Source organism: Bombina bombina, chromosome 2 (genome assembly GCF_027579735.1).
Source record: "Bombina bombina isolate aBomBom1 chromosome 2, aBomBom1.pri, whole genome shotgun sequence".
NCBI lineage: Eukaryota > Metazoa > Chordata > Amphibia > Anura > Bombinatoridae > Bombina > Bombina bombina.
Window position 1 is genome coordinate 605,557,488 of NC_069500.1, and position 19,443 is coordinate 605,576,930.

General features: G+C 34.8%; 1 protein-coding gene across 1 annotated transcript in view; it reads right to left on the minus strand.

The window, feature by feature from the left end:
- The window catches only part of PGM5 (phosphoglucomutase 5), a 286,735-nt gene that overhangs the window by 43,631 nt on the left and 223,661 nt on the right, over positions 1–19,443 (minus strand). Inside the window, exon 10 of the mRNA XM_053702531.1 lies at positions 1,478–1,612. Coding sequence (XP_053558506.1) covers positions 1,478–1,612 — 135 coding nt within the window. The remainder of the gene's footprint in view (positions 1–1,477; positions 1,613–19,443) is intronic.

Sequence of the window (19,443 nt, forward strand, 5' to 3'; positions counted from 1 at the left end):
TGTCAATTTTCTCTGGTGATAAAACTTTTAAAGCCAGAATATGGTCTTTATAACTTATAGTAAGATCAGTGCATTTGGTACACATTCTAAGAGGGGGTTCCACAATGGCTTCTAAACATAATGTACAAGGAGTTTCCTCTATGTCAGACATGTTTAACAGACTAGTAATGAGACCAGCAAGCTTGGAAAACACTTTAATTAATGTGAAAAAGCAGATTATAAAAAACGGTACTGTGCCTTTAAGGGAAAAAAACAAACACAAAAACTGCAAAACAGTGAAAAAAGCAGTTAACGCTATGACATTTTTACAGTGTATATAATAGACTAAAATAGCATTGCACCCACTTGCAAATGGATGATTAACCCCTCAGATTCAAAAATGAAGCAAAAAAACAGTAAAAACCGTTAAAACAGTCACAAGCAAACTGCCACAGCTCTACTGGGGCTCCTACCTTCCCATAAAATGACTTTTGTAGGCACAAAAACCCTTTACAGAGGCCCAATATGTCAGGAGACTCCTTCAGGGAAGCTGGATGTCTCAGAATGTAAAAACAACTGCGCAATTAGAGTGCGAAAATAGGCCCCTCCCACCATGCACTCAAAGTCAGAGGGCCTTAAAAAACTATTCCTAGGAGTAAAATAACAGCCATGTGGAAAACTAGGCCCCAAACAAAGATTTATCACCTCAGTTAAAAACGTTCTTTATATAAATGCAAACGTTTTACATACTAAGCCATAATAGAAAGTAATATGAATATTACTTTTTACTGCAAGCATGATGCTAATCGTTTATTAAATCACTACACTCAGGCTTACCTTAACTATATCAGGCACTGTCAGCATTTTCTAGTTCTTATCATCCTCTAGAAAATAATATACTGAACATACCTCAGGGCAGTTAATTCTGCAGGCCGTTCTCCCAGCTGAAGTCTCCCATACTCTTCAGTTATGTGTGAGAACAGCAGTGGACCTTAGTTACAACCTGCTAAGATCATCAAAAACCTCAAAAAAAAAAACAGTACAACGCCGGCACCGTTTAAAAATAACAAACTTTTGATTGAAGATAAACTACACTAATTCACCACATCTCTCTAGCTACTTCCCTTGTCGAGAGCTGCAAGAGAATGACTGGAGGGGGCAGTTAGGGGAGGGGCTATATAGACAGCTCTGCTGTGGGTGATCCTCTTGCAGCTTCCTGTTGGGAAGGAGAATATCCCACAAGTAATGGATGAATCCGTGGACTGGATACACCTTACAAGAGAAAAGGAATATAATTCATATACATACTGTATGTATATATATATATATATATATATATATATATACATATATACACACACACACACACACATATATATATATATATACACATACACACACACACACACATATATATATATATATATACACACTACATATATGTATTACAAAAGTGTTATCTTAGACTTAATTTCACATAACAGCTAATGCTGTTTACCTGTGGCTCTTTATTGTGTTTACTAGGATCCTTCTCATAGCTTTCTGCATAGATTCGTAAAGTGGTTCCTATTGTGCCTGAAGCACTGAGTCGAAAAATAATCCTGGATGCATCTGAAAATATAATCCGCAGGCCCTAAAAAAAGCAATAAAAAAAAAAGGTTATAATTAAGGAGAGTTGATTCTGTAAACAGAATCGGAGCAGTGTTACCATAGCATTCCTATCCATAAGTTTTACTTTAGGAAGTCATTAGCAAAAAGAAATAGTGCTAGTAATTATAAAGTATTTAAAACTAAAATAAGATTTTAATATATAACACCATGAGTAAATAATTTACTGTACTCCACTACATTAGATTAAGTGCACAGTCTTTAGATGAAATGGCCACTAGATGTCAGTGTCTCCTTTTCAGTGAATCATTTAAAGGGACACTAAACCCAATTTTTTTTTCTTTCATGATTCAGATAGAGCATGAAGTTTTAAGCAATTTTCTAATTCACTCTTATTATCAATTTTTCTTCATTCTCTTGCTTTCTTTATTTGAAAAAGAAGGCATCTAAGCTAAGGAGACAGCCAATTTTAGGTTCAGAACACTGGACAGCACTTGTTTAATGGTGGCTGACATTTAGCAACCAATCAGCAAGAACAACCCAGGTTGTGAACCAAAAATGGGCCGGCTTCTAAACTTATATTCTTGCTTTTCAAATAAAGATAGCAAAAGAAAGAAGAAAATTTGATAATAGGAGTAAATTAAAAAGTTGTTTAAAATTGCATGCTCTATCTGAATCATGAAAGAAAAAATTTGGATTCAGTGTCCCTTTAACACTTGTGTCCAGGACATGGGTTGACTTGTAACCGCTGCAGTTCATTACAGCAGGTAACTAAACTATGCAAAAAAATTACACAGGGCGTTACCTTATAAGGAATTATTTTTGTTTTAAATTATGGGTAGCATAAACATGGTAATTATGACAGCAAAAATTTAGGATTCTTAGAATGATTGTTTATTAATATTTTATTGATATGTAAAAGGGAAATGTAATACATTTCTGTGTCAGATATTAAATATCATAACACATGTGTATGCCCTTAACAAAGCAGAACAAACAGAACTAGCTTTCAAATATTATTGCCAACTTTTGAAGAAAATAAGCAAGACTAAGGAATCGAATAAGTAGTAACTGAAAAAAACGCTATTTTACAATTTGATACAACAACATTCTTCATACAAATCATCTTCATTCAAACAGTGGGAGTAAAGACATTAACTGTCTAAGGCACTAATATTCAAAGATTATCCAGCTTGGAGAGAAATTGTAGTTCAGACTTCACAAAGGCTGAACTCACTGAGTTTCCAAAAGAAAAAAGGGCTGAACTCTCCAGCATGGCGAGATCTCTCTAATTTATGTGAAGCAGAGACAAGCCCAGTGCAATATAGCACTGCATGATATAAGAGTTTTGTTACACTTACACTTTGTGCATTTTATATAGATAACATTGAGCTCAATCCAGTGGAGTTATTTATGAGTTAAAAGAACTGAAATAAGGGGGCAGTCTTCAGAGACTAAGATACAATGTAATCACATAAGTAAAAAGTATATTAACATAACTGTGTTGGTTATGCAAAACTGAGGAATGGGTAATAAAGAGATTAAACTTCAATCTTTTTAAATAATAATAAATCTGGTGTAGACTGAATTTAAATAAAATACATGAAAGTGCCATCTAAGTATGAGCCTAATTTGTTAAAGTTACACAAAAACTGTGAAGGCATAAATCAAAATTTGTAAAATCACAATCCTAAATACATTACTGTATACAAAATTAAATACAAAATTGAAAGTGCAAATTTTAAATGAAATAAATGTAATCTGAAGTGTAAAGTGATATAAAATAGAAAGCACAAAGTGTAAATGCAGCAGAACTCTTGTGTCTTGCAGTGCTATAATGTACTGGTCTTCTCTCTCCTTCACAAACAGAAATGCAGGAAACGCCAATGGAGAAGTAAAGCAAAATCTGCCTTTTGAAAATGTCTCTAGAGATCTCGCAGTGCTGGAGGATCATTTAAGAATATCTCACCTGAGCAGAGAGGCTTTGATTATCAGGGCCTAAATAAGAGTACAAGAGAATGTTCTAACAGCAGATGAATAAGGAAGTCCACAAGACTATAAAAACTTTTTGGCAAATAAAGGAGATCCCTGGAAATAAGGGCTGGACAGTACACCATTTCAACAGGCTCTCAATACTGGGCACTTAAAAAAAAGTGGAGCTGCACATTACTGTATTATGTGCTATTGGCCGTCATGGCAGTGTTGGAATTCTGTTCTTTGTGTTAAAGGGACAGTCTAGTCACAATTAAACTTTAATGATTCAGATAGAGCAGGCAATTTTAAGCAACTTTCTAATTTACTCCTATTATCAATTTCTCTTTGTTCTCTTTAGACTGTATATTTATTTGAAAAAGCAGCCCATTTTTGGTTCAGCACCTAGGTAGCACTTGATGATTGGTGGCTACATTTAGACACCAATCAGCAAGCGCTACCCAGGTGCTGAATAAAAAATGGGTCGGCTCCTAAACTTACATTCTTTCTTTTTCAAATAAAGATACCAAGAGAAAAATTGATAATAGGAGTAAATTAGAAAGTTGCTTAAAATTGCATGCTCTATCTTAATCATGAAAGTTTAATTTCGACTAGACTATTCCTTTAAGCCACAAGGGTAACCTTTCCGCTTTGTATTACACTCAAGTATAATCATTAAATGTAAAATATAGTTTTTTTGTATTGAAATAAAAGTTTTAACAGTGATTTAAAAGTATGTGGTATATGACAAGGTGCTGGACTGGGAAGGGCTTAAAGGCGTATAAGTGTGTCTGTGTATTTGTATATATGTATGTGTGAATTGTTTTAAACTTATATTTCAATAGAAAATCATAGTTTAAATGTTAGGGAAGAACTCCACTATATGACCTTCAGTTTAGTGCTTGAGCGATAGCTGACATGAGGTTTTCAGCTTGCCCCATAGAAGTCTATTATGTGAGTGATTTAGTGCATCTGCGGTATCCAATATTCAGATGTCAGCACCCCCTAGGCTTTTGCTCGAGAGCTAACATATTGCTTTAAACATTAATATGAGAGCAAAAGTAAAGGCTCCTTTGATTTAACTTGAGCAGTTAGCGCACAATATTGCTACACTTGCAATCTAGGCCATATATGGCAGCAGCCCTATAATCTGATTTTCCACAAGTACCAAATTCATCCTCGCAGCAGAGAAGCTCTAATGAACCTCGTCCTGAAGACTTAAAGGGACACTGAACCCAAATGTTTTCTTTCGTGATTCAGATAGAGCATAACATTTTTAGCAACTTTCTAATTTACTCCTATTATCACATTTTCTTCATTCTCTTGGTATCGTTATTTGAAAAGCAAGAATGTACGTTTAGATGCCGGCCCATTTTTGATAAACAACCTGGGTTGTCCTTGCTGATTGGTGGATAAATTCATCCACCAATAAAAAAGTGCTCTCCAGAGTCCTAAACCTTCGAAGCCTTCTTTTTCAAATAAAGATAGCAAGAGAACAAAGACAAATGAATAATGGGAGTAAATTAGAAAGTTGCTTAAAATTATATGCTCTATCTGAATCACAAAATAAAAAATTTGGGTTCAGTGTCCCTTTAAATGGATATAAAATCCCTACATTCTTTACTAATTGAATGTAGTTTTAATGCTTAAATAAAGGGCTTGTCTATGGTGCTCTGGCATGCAATGAAACCACTGTTGTCTCGGCCATTTCCCTTAGCTCTACAAGAGGACACCTATAAACTGCTTACTTACTTAACATCTATATGTGCTACTAGCACACTTGCAGCCAGCCTAGACAAGATACCGGTGCATTGCATGAAAGTGCTCATTTTGGTCCTAATGATCAAAAATGTGCCGGCATGGAGAGAAATCACGCAAAACGTTTTTTTTTAGGGTTATGAAACCGTACATTTTTCTTTAGTGATTCAGATAGAAATCATGCAGTTTTAAACAACTTTCAAATTTACTTCTATTATCAAATTGAATTCATTCTCTTGGTAACTTTTCTTGAAAAGCAGGGACATAAGATCAAGAGCGTGCACATTTCTAGAGCACTATATGGCAGCAGTTTTCCAAGAATGTTATCCATTTGCAAGAGCACTAGATGACACCACTATTTCCTGCCATGTAGTGTTCCAGACATCTACCTAAGTGTCTCTTCAACAAAGAATACCATGAGAATGAAGCACATTTGATAAAAGAAGTAAATTGGAAACATTTTAAAAATGGTATGCTTTGTCTGAATCACAAAAGAAAAGGTTTGGGTTTCATATCCCTTTAAGGTTTATCTTTATTAGGCTATGTTTTATAAGTTGTTTCATAATTGATAACATTTTTGAGGAAATCCATATTTAAAACAGATCTCCCAATCCTAAATGGCTGTTCCATGGTGCACTCAGTGAAACCTGCGATGTCCTGAAATCCAGAAACATACAACCACCAAGTGGCACTACTTAGACACCAGCAGCAACACGTTGTTCTGCTTCACCTGAAACCATCAAGGCCACTCCCACACATCAGCATTCTCCTCTCCCTGCCAACAGCCTCATAGGTTACAGGTTTTATATAATAAAATGCTGGGAGGTATATTGAAGTGTATTGAATAATTATGGGTATATAACGTATAAAAGAGCTTGCTGGGAACATGTGATGGTTTGGAGATCTTATGTTCTAGGCTTACAGCTTCTTGCTATTACTGTAAACATGTTTTTGACCTAATTTTGACCAGAAAATGAGTTACTGGGGACATTCCTTTGATTTTAGGTTTAATACTTTTTGGTATTTATAGCTTCTCAAAGGTGTTTGGTCATATTTAATTAACTTTTAATAATTACTAGGACCATTGTTATTCTTTTATCCTTTTTTATAATAATGTAGAGCAGCCGCAGGTCTATGGTGTTAGGTGCATGATTATAGAAGGGTAACAGAAAAAAAAGACAATTTTCAAGAAGGATACAAGTGTGAGTTGCTATCGGATTTGTACTTCTGTTGACAAGGCAAACCTCACAATATTTCCTAGAGACATTCTGAGACAGAGGTGAGAGGTTGGCAGTGGCTCAGCTGTGATTGGTGGATGGAGTCACAGCAGAGGCGGGACTGCACGTGTGCTATAGGTGGAACAAGGTGTGTCACCAGGGTTGCTGTGAAATGTCAGGTTGTGCCATGTGAGAGTTGCCCTGACTGGAAGAAGTGCGGGAGGGACACACCTTGTTCCACCTATAGCACACGTGCAGTCCCGCCTCCTGCTGTGACTCCATCCACCAAACACAGCTGAGCCACTGCCAACAAGACCCCTTGCAAGGGGATCTACTATCCTGGTGGGCTTGTGATCTTACATGATAAATCATCAGACATTAATTAATCTAAAGTCTTAAGGGACAGTTTACTCAAAAATTTTCTCCCCTTGAATTTTTTCCCAATGATCCACTTTACCTGCTGAATTGTATTACATTGTTTACAAGTAATTCTATTACCCTTATATTGGCACTTGAATGAGTTTATTTAGCCTGTGGTATCCCCACCCATTCTGAAAGATTTTGGCTCAAGGTTAACACAGCCAGGAGAAAAAATGACACTCCCATTGGGTTATAGAAGAGATAAGGTAATAAAATGTTAATTTTCCATTTAAGTACTGGTGATTGGTTTATGGACAGATATAAGATAAAGAAGCAGGTATATGTACACAATGTGATAAAGAAATTAGATCTGATTATATCTACAAGCACAACCCATTTTATTAGGTTGTGGCTTCAAAACACAAAATCAGATACTTCATATACACAAAAAAAAACTTAAAAAGCAAATCTCATACATTTTATACTCTGCAGCTGGTAAAAAAAAGTAATTGGAAACACATTAAGGGAAAAAACAATTTTATAGTATACTGTCCCTTTAAAGGGACATGCAATTTTGAACAACTTACCAATTTACTTCTATTATCAAATGTGCTTCATTCTCTTGTTATCCTGTGCTGAACGAGCAACATTGCACCACTGGCAGCTAGCTGCACACATCTAGCTAGTCAATCACAAGAGACAAATGTGTGCAGGCACCAATCAGCAGCTAGCTCCCAGCCTCCCACTAGTTTCATATATGAGCATATTTATTTTCAACGAAGGATACCAAGAAAACAAAACACATTTGAAAATAGAAGTGAATTTAAAAGTGTTTTAAAATGACATGTTCTATCTGAATCATGCAAGTTTAATTTTGACTTTCCAATCCCTTTAACACTTATGATGTTTTATATTATGTCAGATATTAAAACCTAGCACAAGAGACATAATGGTATGTGATATGAACACTTCTAAACATGCATTTTTTTCCTCTTTCTTTTTTTTAACTAAACCAAATAAATAACTAATCCTCTTGAAAAAGCTGCATGTAGAATCTAAACAACACTTGTCAATAGCACCTTAAAGGGGAACAATGAATATGTCCTTAAAGCAACAAAATATATTTAAAGAAACAAATTAGGTTTGAAACAAAACAGATATACTCTGCTATCTTACAGGAGGGGAGATGAGCAGAAGCACTTGTTCAGTAGATTTGTAACATAGTGTTAGGCCAATCCTGTGCAGCAGCCTGGAATGTGTCAGGAGACAGCTGCCCTCTTCACAGGCAGAGTGGGCAAAAGAATGTGCCCTAAGTGCATCAAAGTAAAGTCCCTTGCAAATCAAAGCTCTTTTGTTCTATAAAACACCTTGCTATTATCAAGTTAGACCAAACCCAAAAGTGTAGCTGGCAGCTGTTTAGCCACTGGTCTATATACATCATCAAGTGAATCAAACTGGAAGGGTAAGGAGACATATGGGGAAATATTTTCATCAAGAATGAAGTTATTATTGATACTGATGAGGGTGGAGGATCAGGCTTGTACTGGAGTCTACAATCTGAGTAGTGGCAGAGAAAAAAAAATCATAAAAGTGCAAAAATAACATGCTCTGATGTGTTAGAGTGTTTTATTTTTGCACAATTGCTGTAAAAAACGTTTGTAACGCCTACAGAGTGGTTAAAGGTATGCTTTTCAACAAATAACTTTTTGATAATAAAGGTAAATTGAACAATCTATTAAAAGTGCATGTTGTATCTTTTACATCCCATCAAAATAGCAATCTTTTTTACATCAGTCAAACCAAGCTCACGCATGCTTCATATGTCTGCATTTGTATATTTCTTTACAATATATCATAGCTATAAATGTGATGCCCATGGAAAGGTTCTGATATAGCATTTTTTACACCTTCAAACATACACACACATAAGATTTAGCTTTCCCACTATTCTGTAGCTGGGGAAGCCGGTTAAATAATTAGTTTAGTATGAAAACTCAGTAAGGCATAATATCTTCCTTTCAAGAGTGACATTAGTGTGTTCCCTGGAATGAACAGTTGGTGAATAGCCTGTAACCGAAGCCTGAATTCCACAAATGTCACCGGATGAGACAGAAGCAAAATATATCCACACAGTGCAAAATACTAAACCAATCATCTCTCATGCTTAGAGCACACTGCTACTATAGGATAATATAATATATAAACAATCCCTTTAATCTGAAAAAATAGGGAATCCACAGTCTATTTTGCCACAATGTGTCAAGTAACACAATAGACAATATACTACATTCTAAAACTAGAAATATAGTATAGCATATTTTGAAGTATTTGCCTATATTTATTGCAAAAGGTTTGTAAAATAATGTTTTTCTATAAAATTCCAGTTAGCCTAGCTGGCAATATTTAGAAAAAATCCCATTTTATTTTATACTGCCCATTCACTAACTTGTTAAAAATCTCCTATGCTTTAGTGTATTGGCTATTTTGTTCATGGTGTGGCCTAGCAGAGTAAAATAGCAAGTGGACCTTTTTAAACTGCTTTTTGCTACTCCCATAACTGGCATAATACATCTGTTTGCAGCTGAACAGATAGTTTGGTCAGTTTGTAAAACTCCCCGTTACTGTGACAGAGTTCCCAGCAGCAGTGCCTTGCTTTCATCCACAGCTATGTCAGGATGGGGGTCCCAGGAGACTTCTGGATGTCTTCTTCCCATCATCTGGTAGAGTACTCCTAGTGAGGTGTCAGAGTACAGTGGGAACCTACTTTACAGGATGGAAGGAATCTAAACCTTGTTGCTGTCATTGTTAAGACAAATAAAAGGGGCCCTTCTGTAGTAGAGTTGATTCTGTCAAGTGGCTGTCTCTGTGAGAAGTGAGCTCCTTGACTGTTTATCTGCAAAAGGCCCTATTCCAATGACCTCTTCTAATATTGCAGCCTCTGAGGCACCCTTCTACCAATCAAACATGAGTGAGAGGTCTTGTGCTTGAGCAAAACTGCAGGGGTAGCTGTGAGGCCTACTAGTATGATTTGGAACACTTCACTACAGACCATGCACATTCATTTTATCAGACAAGTCCTTCATACTTCTTTATATTGTTTATCCTTGTTAGAAAGCTCCATTATACATTTTACCCAATCCTGAACATGAACTACCTTAGTATTAACAAAACTACTCCTTTACACTGACATTGGGACTATAGCAACTTCTATATGAATCTTCTTTCTATTTATTATATGTTATAAATCACTGACACAGAAATGTCAAACTGCCTTGGTAAGGAGCACCAGATGTTATCTGGGACCATTTGTTATTACACAGCTGAAGCTATTTGATTTCCCTAAGCTCTGCCATCTTATATACAAACGTTACCCTAACAATTATACAAATCTGCTCATGGAGGGTTGGCTCTATCCTGGGCCTCTTCAATGAATATATTCTTGAGTTATATATACTCCGATGCATATTTGTAATTCTATTTCCTTGGTGCTATTCCATATTGGCATTTATTATGCAGGATCTAAATAAGTGGATATAGTTGTTGTGCTGCCCTATGAACTGGGAAATTACTTGCACACTAAACCCTCCCCGAAAGACTAAAAAAAAAAAAGGAATAGAACCTCCTAAGAAAATAATTCTGCTGTGCAGATCTTTATGTATACACATTACATATTTCATAATACTAAAGTCGTTTTATGCAACCCAGCTATTTCAAGACCAATATTGGTTGGGATCTCTGCATTGTGGAACAGCCGGTTGTCTACTGTAAATATGTAATCTTCATTTTTAGGTAGCAAAGCTTCTGCTCCATGTTCTTCACAATTTATATCTCAGCAGCAGATACAAAGGATTATTCACTTTTAATGAAAGTTTGCAGATCTTTATTTATACCCATGACACATTTCATAATCAGTATTAAAAACATGTTTTGCACACCCAAGTTATTTCAAGGCCAACTGGTTAAGGTAAACAGAATTTCTGGAGCATCGAACAGCTGGTTTAATTTGTAATGATGTTATCTTAACAAATCTTTTTGTGCTCCATGTGCTTCACAATGTATTTCTCTGCAGCAGATACAAATGACTTTTGACTAATAATAAAAGTCTCATGAACTATTCCTTTAGCATCATTAGTCCTGCATGTGGTAAGGAGCCACTCCATCTCCACTAACCATAAATATGTCAGTGTTACAGCCAGAAGAATATACTGCTAGATTAGCTGTCCTTCTACAAGCAAGGTGGGGACATTATTGTTTTCAAACATCACTTTAGCCATTGTCTCTTGGTTCTTTATGTGATTCAAAGGAGCTTTTGTAAATACGAGGTCTTTCACAGGATTTCAGACAAAGCTCACAATGATACATGTAGATTTTTCCATTCCATACTACACAATTAGATAGATCAGTTTTAGGATTCTTCTTATTACCTGGGCCAGTGCTCCAACAGTTCTCTGCCCTGACTCAAGCATAGCTGATTTTACATGGAACAATGAAGAATGCAGGTAACAGTGGAGTATTTTCCTGATCCACTGTCAAAGACAATTCTTTTGATGCAAAGAAGGACAATATAATTTGTATGCCGACGACACTCAAATCTACCTCTCTGCACCAGACCTATCTCCTTCCTTGCTAACCCGTGTCAATAACTGTCTTTATCACATCTCTTCCTGGATGTCCTCTAACAACCTTAAGCTAAATCTCTCCAAAACTGAGCTCCTTATTTTCCCTCCTTCTTCTAAAATCTACTATTTATTATTGTGTAACTGTCTTAATGAATATCTAGGAAAGCCATTGAATCATAAGTCACATAAAGCTGTGGCCTGTTAAGACAGCCAACGTAATATCAATACTAAAATTAACAATTCATTAAAAATAACGTGATTAGACAAGGTATTTCAAGCAAAAAAAATCTTGAGAGCCCCCACCCTTAAAATGTAACCCTAAGGGCCAGATTACGAGTGTCAAATAGGGTTTTATCACAGGTGTTTTCAAACGACGGCGATTACCGCTTGTATTACAAGTTGAAAATAAATGCTAATGCATGAGTGCAATCACAGTTTATGCTTGAATGATTACCGCATGCTCATAGCTCTGGTTAACTGTTTTCTGAAAAACATACATTACAAAGTACAGAAACACTCATAATAACATAATGTAATAAAAATGATTACAAACAAATATTGCACAAAAAAGTTAGAAGGGCTCAAAGATATGAGATCTCAGGGATTAAAAAAAAGGCAGGCAAAGGGCTTTAATATAAATATATATATATATATATATATATATATATATATATATATATATATATACACATGTAAACACATAAATATATATGTAAACACACACACACACACACATAAATATATATGTAAACACACACACACACATAAATATATATGTAAACACACACACACACACATATATATATAAATATATATGTAAACACACACACACACACATATATATATATATATAAATATATATGTAAACACACACACATATATATATATATATATAAGTAAACACACACACACATATATATATATATATATAAATATATATGTAAACACACATATATATATATATATATATATATATAAATATATATGTAAACACACATATATATATATATATATATAAATATATATGTAAACACACACACACATATATATATATATATAAATATATATGTAAACACACGCACACACATATATATATATATAAATATATATGTAAACACACATATATATATATATATATATATAAATATATATGTAAACACACACACACACATATATATATATATATATATATATAAATATATATGTAAACACACACACACACATATATATATATATATATATATAAATATATATGTAAACACACACACACATATATATATATATATATATATATATATATATATATATATATATATATATATATATATATATATATATATATATATATATAAGTGCACTGGAGCCCTTTGCAGTCAAGTAGATGAAAACATGAAAAAGCATATTTATGCAATATTCATATTTAATAAATGTTTTAACTGTGTATTTACTGTAAATATTTCACATTCCAATGTTTTGCACATAGGGGAATATGTTCTATGTATTTTTAAAACGAGATATATATATATATATATATATATATATATATATATATATATATATATATATCTCAATAGTCTCACCTCCTCAATGAATGGCCAGGGTGACAGGAACAATGGTTATCTATAGAACAAAGTAGATCCGCACTCACTGGACTTTGAAAAACAAAACGTGGTTTATTGTTGTGACGTTTCAGGGGATCAAACCGTCCCCTTCATCCCGTCTGATGAAGGGGACGGTTTGATTCCCGAAACGTCACAACAATAAACCACGTTTATTGTGTGTGTATATATATTATGTCAATTTAAAGAAAGAAAAAAGGTTTATGATATAACCTTTTGAAAGACTGGGGTTTCAGCACTCTTTTTTATATAGAAAATGACTAAAGCAACACAGTGTGCAGTTTAAAAAGATTGCTTTTAATTCACGCACCTCGCCGGGTGCCGATTTGGTAAATAAATCAACAGATACTGATGTACAAAAAACCTGTATCAAAATAGTAAAAAGTGCATACATGTACTGCACTAAAAATTGGACCGGTCCATGTGACTGAATAACGCTAGTGATGAAGAAACTAACACGGTTAATACATATAGCATATGCAAATAAACCACACTAATGATATATGGAATATATGAGAAACCAGCAAATATAACACAGACAAAAGTTTTAGTAAACTGTGTTAGCCGAGTATTTTCATATATGCAATATAGGATATATGTACATAGTATAATGCAGTTCAACAATCTATGAGATTAGTATCAAAATTATTGCTACAATGATAACTACAGTAGGTAGCCACTGTCCCGATAGCATACATAGTCCCAATGCTGTTGATTCAACAGTTCCAATAAAGTGCATATACTGTCCAAGTTGTTAGTTCAGTTAAGGCAATGGAAATTAAACTGTAAAGAGTGAAGCGTTAGAGTCACTACGTGAGCCAAAGCTAGTGATTAAGAGCAAAAGTCAAGCAGCACAGAGTGAGACATGCAATGCAGCAAGCAGGAGCTTAAGGAGAAATGTAGCAGCTGTATAATCAAGCGGATATGCAGGAGGACTTTCAAATCCATAGACAAATCCCTCTGTCAACTGCAACCACTTGAACTCATAACTTTACAGCCCTGAGGAAGCCCCGTTTGTCTTGTGACGTGGGGGTGAAACGCACGTCGGCATTGGCTGACCGGTCCCACGTGGTCTGATATGCAGTGTTGTCGAATAGAACAGAGCGGTATGCCGTGGTGAGCCGCCAACTTGGAGTAAAGCAAACCTTGGAGTCTGGATACTTTTGTGAGCAAAATTATCGGTGCTAAGAGGTTCAAACAGACCGATTTGGACAAAGAAAAGTTAAGTGACTCCTGAAAAGAAAAGAGGAGAAGGGCGCCAGAAGGTGTAGTTGACAGAGGGACCCGGATGTCCATACCCGGCGTTCTCCTACATCCCTGATAAGTGCCCTTGTTTTACACTTTTATGTTATAAGATCATGAAGTTATGAGTTCAAGTGGTTGCAGTTGAAAGAGGGATTTGTCTATGGATTTGAAAGTCCTCCTGCATATCCGCTTGATTATACAGCTGCTACATTTCTCCTTAAGCTCCTGCTTGCTGCATTGCATGTCTCACTCTGTGCCGCTTGACTTTTGCTCTTAATCACTAGCTTTGGCTCACGTAGTGACTCTAACGCTTCACTCTTTACAGTTTAATTTCCATTGCCTTAACTGAACTAACAACTTGGACAGTATATGCACTTTATTGGAACTGTTGAATCAACAGCATTGGGACTATGTATGCTATCGGGACAGTGGCTACCTACTGTAGTTATCATTGTAGCAATAATTTTGATACTAATCTCATAGATTGTTGAACTGCATTATACTATGTACATATATCCTATATTGCATATATGAAAATACTCGGCTAACACAGTTTACTAAAACTTTTGTCTGTGTTATATTTGCTGGTTTCTCATATATTCCATATATCATTAGTGTGGTTTATTTGCATATGCTATATGTATTAACCGTGTTAGTTTCTTCATCACTAGCGTTATTCAGTCACATGGACCGGTCCAATTTTTAGTGCAGTACATGTATGCACTTTTTACTATTTTGATACAGGTTGTTTGTATATCACTATCTGTTGATTTATTTACCAAATCGGCACCCGGCGAGGTGCGTGAATTAAAAGCAATCTTTTAAAACTGCACACTGTGTTGCTTTAGTCATTTTCTATATAAAAAAGAGTGCTGAAACCCCAGTCTTTCAAGAGGTTATATCATAAACCTTTTTTCTTTCTTTAAATTGACATAATATAATATAAAATGGGTCTGCACCAGTTGTTATGATAATCCACTTATATAGAATTTTAAAATAAGTGGACATTTGTGTTCTGTTATTAGAGCACTTCTAGCAACACTATAATAGCAAATTTCCATTCACACCATTCTTATATATATATATATATATATATATATATATATATATATATATATATATATATATATTACCAAAATACCATCATTTATATATAGAAATATGTATTTAAGAATAAATAGAACATATTCTACTATGTGAAGAACATTGGAATGTGAAATATTCATATTTTTTTATGATTTGTTAGCACACTTTAGAATAGAGTGTTAGTGCGAGTAGAGTGTTAGTTTTTGTTACCCACCTTTTTGCTCCATTGACTTAAGAGTGAAAACAGTTTACTTTCAACTTTGTAATACGAGTGCTACGCAACGCATGCAAAACTTCTAGCGGAGTTAGCGCTCAAGAGGGATCGTTAAATATCGCTCTACTTGTAATCTGGCCCTAAATATGCAGTATTTAAGAGTATTATCTTTTCTGCTGTGAAAAATAGAATTTTAAACTAAATGGCTAAATTAACCTAGGTATGCTAATGAGCAAGAGTTCTACAGATGATATCAAGATAAAGAGGTAAGCTTGATAATCAAACTCAAATGGAAAGGTTTTTGTTTTTAATTGAACACTGTATGAGAATTTGTTTTAATACAGATGCATTATTGGTGCATATAAATTACCATATCCAATCTATGTTTAAACAGTTTACTTATTTTTCTTACCGTGTAAAAAAGCATTTGTTATGTACAACTACTAGTCTTTTATAGGTATGGTTTGGGATTATCATATCCCTTTAAAGATTCCCATGCTCATTACTTATACAGAAAGCAGTGTTTATATTTATATGATATAGTATAGTTAGTACTAATTAGCTTTTTCTTGACCTAGTGTTATTTACACTCAGTTTCACACATAATGAATTCATGCACATGGTATGTCGCCCTGTGACCTGATATGGGTTTTCCAATGAAGAAGGGTGATTTACAGAACGTTTCATCTTCTACTGCTAACAACTGTTTTTTTTTTTTTTGGCACATCAAGAAGTGAACATGTATCACTCCCACTGTGGTTAGGAATTAAATTGTAACCTTTGAAGGCATAGCACTACTTTTGCCAAACTGCGTCCTATCAAGAGAGAGCACTCCCTTAGAGATTGATAAACAGCAGATCTTCATTTATAATGGGAAAACAAAACGACCTATTAAAACAGTATTTTAATAATTATATGAATTACGTGTTTCTTTTTCCAAATTGTAAAAAAAAATGTATAATTATATCTTCCAGATATTTTCTGAAATTAATCCTTTTACTTTCCTCTTTTTTATTGGTAACAGTGTAATTAAAGTATACAGTATAAACAAGCAGTTTTACACATCTTCAACATATCTTAAAAAATGCGCTCAACTAAACAATAGAGGTTACACTGTTAAGGCTGTGACACACTGCAAGCGATGCGGCGCGAGGCGATGCAGCTGCGTCGCATCGCTTCTGAAGTTCAATTATTTCATCTCTGGGTGCTCAGCTACGCGAACTGACGCAGCAGAGTGCTCAGAGATGAAAAGGCAGGACACACTGAGCGTGCACAGCCACATCTACACGCTGCGCACCGCTCCGCGTGCAGTGTGTCACAGCCTTTAGAAGTATTCATGCAACCTTAAAGGATTACTTTCTGTTATGATTTTTAAGCTAAACAACTAACATTTTAAAGTTAATAAACATTAATTAAAACCTACTGACCTATATTTTCTCCAAAACGAAGTTTCATAACGTTCTAAAAGTTATATCTTTTATTCGCCGATGATGTAACGTTATCCTGCCCACTATTTTCAGCACTGCATGTTCAAAATACTTAAACCAATAACTTTGTGTTTAAAGCGCCATTTTGAAACCTAGGTATTGTAAACGAATTGGTACAGAGCAAAGGATACCCACGGAGTGGGTTTGGAAAACAATTAAAATTTGCAGACAAGATTTCTGATATACGGTAGGGATATGTTAATGAAATGCTATTGATAAAAAGTGTATTTGGGGTAGTTAGTTAGTAACAGGCATAGAAAATATTTACTTACAGTGGCCCTTTAAAGTTCTGGAGCTTGTTATGTGTGATGAATAAACAGGGCTCGCAGCTGGCCTTTTTTAGTGACATGAAAATGTAACAACAAATAAATAAGTAGACAAAAGAAGCAATAAGAAAATTATAGTATTGGTGAAGCAAAGTCATATAAAGAATCATATATAAAAGTGTAAACCAATCACAAAAAACAAAAATGTGAAAATAAATGTGATAGCGGATATACAAACAAAAGACAATGAATATAATAAAGGTTTCAATAAAAGACCCAAAGATCTATAATGTATACAAAATTAAAGGATATGTCCAGTGAGTGTTGTGATCAAATCTGATAGTCTTGAAAGGAATCCTCAAAGTGAAAAACAATATATAGTGTAACTCTGTGATATACCCAACGGTAGAAAGAATTTGTTTTGACGGTATCCTACTCACATGAGATGGAGCTATAGTAAGCTTATTCACTGCGCACACCTACTTTTATACTGGTAGGCAGTCTCCCAAGGGCTTCAAGATAAACAATTTATCTAAAATATGCGTGATCAGAGTCATTTCTAGGAACAGTCAATATTAACTGTGAGTGATTTACCCCTAATAAGGATGGATGAGGATACAGGGCAGCGTTCACACCGCTCTTGATCACCGCTTCTGATACCTGCAGGGTTTACACTCCTTTTCTGATGTAGTTGGGTACAGCTGGATGAGTCCCTGGAGGGAGGTAAAATCCGACGTACATTTCACCGTTAACCATCGACTTTTTCAAGGAAGATCCTTTTTCCAAGGAAGATCCTTGAAAAAGCCATTGGTTAACGGTGAAACGTACGTCAGATTTTACCTCCCTCCAGGGACTCATCCAGCTGTACCCAACTACATCAGAAAAAGAGTGTAAACCCTGCAGGTATTGGAAGACTATATATTTCTAATAACCTGCTGCTCCCAATAAAAAAAAATACTATTTACGTCATAAAATGACACCTGCTTGTTAAAATTTCAACAGCGGTGTAGCATAAGTCTTGGAGCAGTACTGCAAACCAGATCATTTTAAAATAAAGTAAACCAAACACAGTGATCTGGTTTGCAATAGTACTGTATATGCACCATGAAAAAGAAGTTTATGTCAAGACCCCTAATAAAATGTATTTCCCAGTAGACAAGTCCCTCTCTTAAAAAAATATATTAATTTTGTTTGTAACAGTGAACAGCTTGCAAAAAAAAAAACTTTTGTTTTTGTACTGCACAATGGGGCGTCTCTTATCTGCATTATAATCCCCAAAAAGACCGTATTGTGCTCATGTGGCTACTCTTGATGACAATTTAGTAAGGTGATCACGGTTACAGCAGTGGTCACTGGGCCTATTTTCAATTGTATTTACTAAAATGTACCCCAAAATTTTAAAAATAATTTACAGTTTTGGCCGCAGCTTTCTCCCATGCCATGAATTATAAATATAATAATGACATATTGTGAAGCTGCTGAAAAAACAATATATAAATTTGTGTGGGTCACTCACTGAAATATGACTACAATAGGGGTTTAAAGGGACAGTCTACACTAAAATTGCTATTGTTTAATAGATGGACAACGCCTTTACTACCCATTCCCCAGCTTTGCACAACCAACGTTATTAGATTAATATACTTTATAACATTTTAACCACTAAATTTCTGCCTGTTTCAAAGGCGCTATAGACTCACATGCTTTTGTATTTGCTTTTCACAACAGTAAACTGCTAATTCATGTGGGCCATATAGATAACAATGTGTTCACGCCTGAAAAGTTATTTATGATTTAGCACAACACAGTAATGAATGCAAGTCAATAGATAATAACTAGTCACAGTCATGTGATCAGGGGGCTGTCAGAAGACGCTTTGATACAAGGTAATCACAGAGGTAAAAAGTATATTAATATAACTGTGTTGGTTGTGCAAAACTGGGTAATAAAGGGATTATCTATATTTTAAAGCAATACAAATTATATTTTAGACTGTCCCTTTAAGTAGCAAAAA